The 7533-nt window shown below is 43.9% G+C and overlaps 1 protein-coding gene across 5 annotated transcripts in view; it reads left to right on the top strand.

Annotated features, from left to right (window-relative positions):
* The window catches only part of ANKIB1 (ankyrin repeat and IBR domain containing 1), a 93840-nt gene that overhangs the window by 724 nt on the left and 85583 nt on the right, over positions 1 to 7533 (top strand). For 3 of the 5 annotated variants that reach the window (XM_082045650.1, XM_082045655.1, XM_082045649.1), the window contains exon 1: positions 21 to 44. The exons of the other annotated variants lie outside the window; for them this stretch is intronic. In XM_082045650.1, coding sequence (XP_081901776.1) covers positions 32 to 44 — 13 coding nt within the window. In that variant the 5' untranslated portion in view covers positions 21 to 31. Of the gene's footprint in view, positions 1 to 20; positions 45 to 7533 lie in introns of those variants that run through there. 5 annotated transcript variants of the gene reach the window in all.

Here is a 7533-nt window from a genome sequence, read left to right as displayed (position 1 = left end):
AGCGCCGGCGTGCGGGTTGAACGCGGCGCAGATGATCGAGGCTGGTCGGTCCGGGGCGCGGCGGCGCTGCCGCTGTGGGAACGAACGGGCCCCGGCGGGCAGGGGGCTGTGAGGAAGCGGCGGGCCGGCAGGCTGGGCGGTGGTGGAGGGGAGAGAGGCCGCCTCCGGGCCGGGGTCTCGCCGGGCGCCGCCGTGGCGGAGGGCGGGCGGTCTCGCCCCGAAACCAGCCGGGTGGGGGCTCGGCGGCAGCAGCCGCCCGGGGCGGCGGGGCTGTCTCGGCCGGGATGGTCGGGAAAGTTTGGAGCTGCACGGTGACCCGGCTGCAGGTGTTGAGCTGATGCCCGCCTTGTTCGTAGCCTGGAAGTCCCGTCTGGAAGGCAAAAGGGAAAAAGTGTGAGTGGCCCGAGCGGGAGCGTGTGCTGCTGGCTGAGTCGTGACAGCGTAACCTTGCTGCCAGGCTGGGGGACACCGTCCTCAGCAGCCGGTCTCGAATTAAATTGAATGCTCACGGTCTCATAAGGGGGGTGTATGTTTCAGGAGCTTTTGTTTGTTGGGGGAGGAGGGTTGGCTTCTTTGTTTGTTTTTCCTGAGGACAAAAATATAGTCTTGATACTGTGATCATTTTACATAAGTAGCAGTATTGCTTTTCCAGGCATGTCCAAACACTTACTGGAAATTTGGCAACTTTAGGAAACGAAGGAGAACCTTGATAATTCATGACTGCTCAGTCTGTCTTTTATTTACAGTTCAGCTAGCATACAGAGGAAATGTGGAGTTGCAAAAACATGCTCTGCAGAGTAATACCACAGCTTAAATTGTTTGCATGGACCCCTGCATCATTACTAACCATCGTTGATTGCACTTTCTTCTTTGAGCGCATTTCGGTGCTTACCAGTTCCAGAATCGGAGTTTTAATTGTAGACATAACACCAGTAGGTGTACTGTAATTTAAGTACATTCTCTGAAGAGAGAGACCACTTGGGAGAGAATTATTAGCTGTAGAGGTTAGCAATGAGACTGTGTCTTCCTTACACATATGGGTGTTTTATTGTTACTTTAATCAATCTTTGATTTTTCAATACGAAGTGTGGTGGATTAATTTCTCTTCAATCTTTCTTGGGTATGGGAGAGAAATACTTTTATTCCTTGGATAAAAAGAAGGCTTTAGTTATATCAAAGCAACAGCATTTTTCAAGTTATAAGAACATGTGGCTTACTTAGTTGAGGTATCTACGCAGAAGTGAAAGGGTAGAATTTACAGCTACTTTTTCTTTTTTTTTTTTTTTCCTGGGCATGGAAAGAGTAATGGCTGTCCTTACAAGCAACAGACCAAATTACAGAAGGCGCTTCTGAAAGCGTTAATTCCAAGAATTTCTGTGGTCCTGTAATCAAGCAATTCCTTCTTTAACAAAATTTAGATTAGTCCTTAAACAAAATAATAAAATCTTTTAATAATTCAATACATTATTCCTGAGTAAAAATATTACTAGAAATCTACTAAAAAGCGAAACAATGTTGGTGGTGCCCTGCCTTCATTTATATATATGCATCAGCAGAATATTATGAATGAAAATTAATTTTAAAAAGAAAAATAAAAAACAACGAAAAGAACAACAGTGGCACTATTGTAATAATAATAGTATCTGTAGCCAAAAGGCAAAAATTGAGTTTTATGCAGTCCCTCTAATTTTTACTTGTACCATACACATCTAGATAGGACTAGGTATACACGTATGCAAGTACATGATTAGGCTTATTAAAAAACATGGAGCTTTCTAGACATAGCTATATATTGTATGTAAGTTTACGTGTATCTGTTTGTTAGATGTTTCTGTCAGGCATATACACTCCAGGAAAACAGAGGATACTAAACATGTAAATTTAAAAGGGGATGCCTTCTACAGCTGTCAGCTTTTGTTCAGTGGAGCAACTATAAAAAAATGGGTTGTGAAAATGTCAGTATGTCTTTGTTCACTGTGTAGGACCTTGTGAACACTATGGCTGATATGGCTGATTTAATCAGTCCTGAGCAGTTTCTCACCCACTGATCTGTGACACCTCTGCTATGATTGATTAGCATTACATTGCTTTTTGTTTCAGTAATAGAGCTTTGCTTATTAATTGTTAACTAGTTTGGTTAGCAGGGTTTGTGGTGATTTTTTTTTTTTTTTTTTTTTAAGTGGGGTGGGGCTCTTTAGGTTTTTGTCTGTATTTTAGGTTTTTATTGTTGGGTTTTGTTTGGGGTTTTTTGATCTATGTGTGGTTTGCGGATTTTGTTTGTTTGTTTTAGCTTTGCTGTTTAGATGTCATGTAGCTACCATTACCTGACTAGTTAACTTCACCTTGGAATCTGAAAACTTGCCGATGTTACTGTGTGCAGCTGTCACTGCTGAAGTTTTGTTGCTGGAGGTTACAAATCCGTGTGCTGAAACAGTGAAGTTTCTAATCACATTATTGTATTTGCATAATTGATAATGATACATAGCAAACAGAGATCTGTTTTGCTTGAAGAGCAGCCTTGTGGAAATTCTGAAATGTTTAAAATGACAGGGAAAGTTGGGTTTTCAACACCATCATCATCAAACAAGACTTACTGCTTATGCTCCCAAACTACATCACATACTTTCCCGTGGAGCATTATTGAAATCACCCATACTTGTAAATTTTAGGGACAAATTATATTTCATGCAAGATTACATTACATTAAAAGTGCAAGCTGGAGAAATCTACCTAATGTCTAAAACTTGCTAGTTTTCTTCAGAACCACTAAATATCTGCCAGATTTAAAGTTGAACCAGTAAGAATAGCCTTTGTTTGCTGTTGTGAAAGGCCAAGCACAAGGCCCTGCACCTTGGGCAATCCCCAATATCAATATGGGCTGGGGATTGAGGGCAGCCCTGCGGAGAAGGACTTGAGGATAGTCCTGGACAAAAAATTGGACATGAACTGTCAATGTGCTCTTACAGCCTGGAAAGACCACCATATGCTGGGCTGTATAGAAAGGAGATTGGGCAGCAGGTCAAGGGGGAGCGATTCTGCTCCTCCGCTCAGCTCTGGTGAAGTCCCACCTGGAATCCTGCATCCAGCTCTGGGGCCCTCAGTATAAAAAGGACATGGACCTGTTGTAGACATTCCAGAGGAGGGCTACGAAAATTATCAGGGAACTGGTACACCTCTTCTATGAAGAAAGAATAAGAGCATTGGGGTTGTTCAGCCTAGAGAAGAGACGGCTTCAGGAGACACTGTTGAAGCCTTTCACTATACAAAGGGGGCTTACAAGAAACACAAAGAAACACTTCTTACCAGGGTCTCTAGTGACAGGACCAGGATCAGAGCTTTTAAACTGAAAGAGGGTAGATTTAGATTGGAAATAAGGAAGATTTTTTTTTTTTTTATGATGATGGTGGTGAAACACTGGAACAGGTTACCCAGAGAAGTTGTGGATGCCCCATGATTAGAAGTTCAAGGTCAATTTGGACAAGGCTTTGAGCAACCTGACCTACTGAAAGATGTGTTTGCCCATAGTAGGAGGGTTGGATGTGATGCTAAGTAAAGCAACAGCAGAATATCTTCAGTTTCTTAGTCCAAAAATCACCTTGGAGAAAGACAGATACTAATCAATTGCTTTGTCTCTCTTTTTTTTTTTTTTAATGTTTTCTGAATTTCATTTACTCTCTGTGCTTTGTTAGCAGTACAGTCCTTACTTCCTGCTTCGTTTTTACTCTCACATACCTTGGATTGTACTAGAAAAATAAAATTTAAAGATTTGTCTGTTAAATCAGCCAGGGTTTCCTCTTACTGGTGTGCAGAGGTGGTCTGAGGGAGTCCTTGCTATTTCTCCAATCTTCTTCCTGTATTCTTGCTTTTAATAATTGAAAGTACTTTTCAGAAGTTGCAGACATCTCATATATTATATAAACATTTCAAATTCACATTTATGTGCATCCTTAACTCTCCTGTTTTCCAAACAAGAGAATCATAATGTTTTTAAATCAGACAAATGCTTTTTTTTACCTAAGCTAATTTGTAGTACTACCAGTATCCTTGAATTTTCTTCAAGGGTTTTGTTGGAGTTGCTTAAGAGGTGTTTTCATTTAGTGGTTTTGCTTTGATTTATATTTTGAAGTACATAAATTCTGAAGTCTGACTGTAAATGATAATTGCGGTAAAAATACGGCAGCAGGCCATAAATGGATTACTGCAGGGAAAGAGAAGGGGCTCTGTGCTGAATGCCTGGGATCCTCCCTGGCCTGGGCAGCTTTACAGAGCAGCTGCATGACAGCATTGTCTGTAGAGTTCCTTTGTAACTTTTCTTGTTCATTTCTGCACTCACAAGGAAGACAAGGGGCCAAAATGAATTTTCTAAATCGAAGTTTTATGTTGGCACATAAACTTGTACCTGGGAATCAATGTTTGTACAGTAATGTTAGTCTTTGACAAGAAGTGTGTAGTTTAGATATTACATCATGGCAACTGAGGCAATGTGTTATTAATTACATGTAAAATAGCTCTTTTGTGCAGGCTTCTATGTTGGAGAAAACTTACTAAATCTCTTAGGGGTTTTCCCTACCTAAGGGAGTTTCCCAGTGGCTTGTGGTTACCATTTTGATGTATGTGAAGAACTTACAGTACACATGATATAGAGAATTTCCTATCCTCTCTCTGCCTGGCTGAACACAGTGACTTAAGGGATAGGAGGGAATGGTGGCATGTTCCTGCGTGTCACAGCAGATGTGTCTCCTCCATGACCACCCCACCTTCCCAGGTGCCCTTGCAGAAGAGGTATGAGGCTCTCCAGGTGGAACTGAACAGTAATGAGAATGATGGTTCATCTAGCTTGGAAGTGTTGCCAAGGTTAAGTCAGCCTACACACTGGGTCTAAAGTGCTCCCATGAAGAAAAAAAGACAGATCGTAGTCATAGGAGACTCCCTTCTGAAGGGAAAAAAAGACCAAATATGCAGACCGGACCCACTTCTTAAGAAGTCTGCTGCCTCCCTGGGGCCTGGGTTAAAGATGTGAAGAGAAAGCTTCCTACCCTAGTACAGCCCCCAGATTATTATCCATTATTGATTTTTTTTGTTCTTGTTTTGTTTTTGTTTTTTTTTTTTCTGGTAGGCAGCAATGAAGTCGCAACAAGAAGTCTGAGGGCAATTGAGAGACTTCACAGCCTTGGGATGGTTGTTTAATGGATCAGGAGTACAAGTAATGTTCTTCTCTATCCTTCCGGTTGCAGGGAATGATGAGGGAAGAAGTAGGAAGATCCAGCAGATCAATACCTGGCTCCAAGTCTGTTGTCACTGTCAGATGACAGCAGGCCTGCTGATGACAGCGGGAGCACACCTGTCTCAAAGGGGAAAAAGGATCTTTGCACAGAAGTTATCGGGGCTCACTGAAAGAGCTTTAAACTAGATTTGAAGGGGCAAAAGGATAAAACCAGGCTTGCTGGAGATGAGCCTGGGGACAGCATGCCAGCGTTGATGTGCTAGCGAGGTTGTTCAGTCTGCCATCTCACTGGAGATAGGTGCTGGAGATCCATGCAGCAGCAAAGACGCAAGGATTATTAATGTGTTAGAAACCATGGATACACCTGAGAATGGTCACGTAGGAATTAGAGCTTCTTCCCCCAAAAAGGGGGATCAATAGCCCAGCTGGTGCATCTACACCAATGCACGCAGTATGGGCAACAAACAGGAAGAGCTGGAAGCCATCGTGAAGCAGGAAAACTATGATATAGTTGCCATCACAGGAACAGAAGTGGTGGGGTAGCCCTGGGTGTTAGGGAGTGTTCTGACTGTCTGGAGCTTAATAACGGTAATGATAGAGTCAAGTGTTTATGGATAAGAAACAGGGGGAAGGCCAACAAGGCAGATATCCTGGTGGGAGTCTGTTACAGACCACACAGCCAGGATGAAGAGGCAGACAAAATATTCTATAAGCAGCTGGGAGAAGTCTCATGATCTCTAGCCCATGTTCTTGTGGAGGAACGCAACTTATCAGATGTCTGCTGGAAATACAATGCAGTGGAGAGGAAACAGTCTAGGAGGTTCCTGGAGTGTATGGAGGACAACTTCCTGACACAGCAGGTCAGCAAGCCAACTAGGGAAGGCACCCCGCTGGATCTGTTGTTTGAAAATAGAGAATGACCTGTGGGATGTGATAGTTGGAGGTCACCTTGGGCATAGTGATCACAAAGTGAGAAGAGTTTTCAATTCTTGGAGAAGTAAGGAGCGGGGTCAGCAGAACTGCTGCCTTGGACTTCCAGAGGACAGACTTGTTTAGGAGCCAGGTTGACAGAGTCCCTGGGGAGGCAGTTCTGAAGGGCAAAGGAGTCTAGGAAGGCTGGAGGTTCTTCAAGAAGGAGGTTGAGTGCACCTTCACTAAGTTTGCAGACAACACCAAGTTGGATGGGACTGTTGGTCTCCTTGAGGGTAGGAAGGGTCTACGGAGGAACCTGGACCAGCTGGATCAATGGGCCAGTTGCATGAGATTCAACAGGGCCAAGTGCTGGGTCCTGCACGTGGGTCACAACAACCCCAGGCAGCGCTACAGGCTTGGGGAAGAGTGGCTGGAAAGCTGCCTGGCAGAAAAGGACTTGGAGGAATTGATTGACAGTTGGCTGGACACGAGCCAGCAGTGTGCCCAGGGGGCCAAGAAGGCCAACAGTATCCTGGCTTGTATCAGGAATAGTGCAGCCAGCAGGATTAGGAAATGATCGCCCCCTGTACTCAACGCTGGTGAGGCCCCACCTCAAATCCTGTGTTCAGTTTTGGTCCCTTCACTACAGGAAAGACATTGAGGTGCTGGAGAGAGTGCAGAGAAGTGCAGTGAAGTTGGTGAAGGGTCTGGAGCGCAAGTCTGTTGATGAGCGGCTGAGGGAACTGGGGCTGTTTAGCCTGGAGAAAAGGAGGCTGAGGGGAAACCTCCTTGCTCTCTACAAGTATCTGAAAGAAGGTTGTAGCACGGAGGGGATTGGTCTGTTTTCCCAACTAACAAACAATAGGGCAAGGAAGTGGTCTCAAGTTGTGCCAGGGGAGGTTTAGATTGGATATCAGAAGAAACTTCTTCACTGAAAGGGTTGTCAGGCATTTGAACAGGCTGCCCGGGGAAGTGGTGGAGTCACCGTCCCTGGAGGAGTTTAAAAGACATGTAGATGTGGAGCCTAGGGACATGATTTAGGGGTGGACTTGGCCAGTGCTAGGTTGACAGTTGGATCTGATGATCCTAAAGGTCTTTTGCAACCTAAATGATTCTGTGGTCCTGACTTCTGTGGTGTAGTTTGCTGTGCTATGTAGCATTCCAGGACACAGAATCTTAGTTATTGGCTGCTACATCGGTATATCTCATTGCTGCATTTAGATTTTCCTTTCCTCTCCAACAAAAATAACAACAAAAATACATATTCAGTTTTGACATATGCTTTTATTGTGAAAATAGCACCCCAAAAGCATACAAGTAATTAAACAAACCAAAAAAGCTTTAGGAAATACTGCAGTCACCAATTTGCATGGAAGAGGACTGTCATGTGCTAGCCA

Source organism: Streptopelia decaocto, assembly GCF_964273445.1.
Source record: "Streptopelia decaocto genome assembly, chromosome: 2".
NCBI classification, from domain to species: Eukaryota; Metazoa; Chordata; class Aves; order Columbiformes; family Columbidae; genus Streptopelia; species Streptopelia decaocto.
The sequence above is the reverse complement of the archived record's forward strand: the minus strand, read 5'-3'. Positions and strand labels throughout refer to the sequence as shown.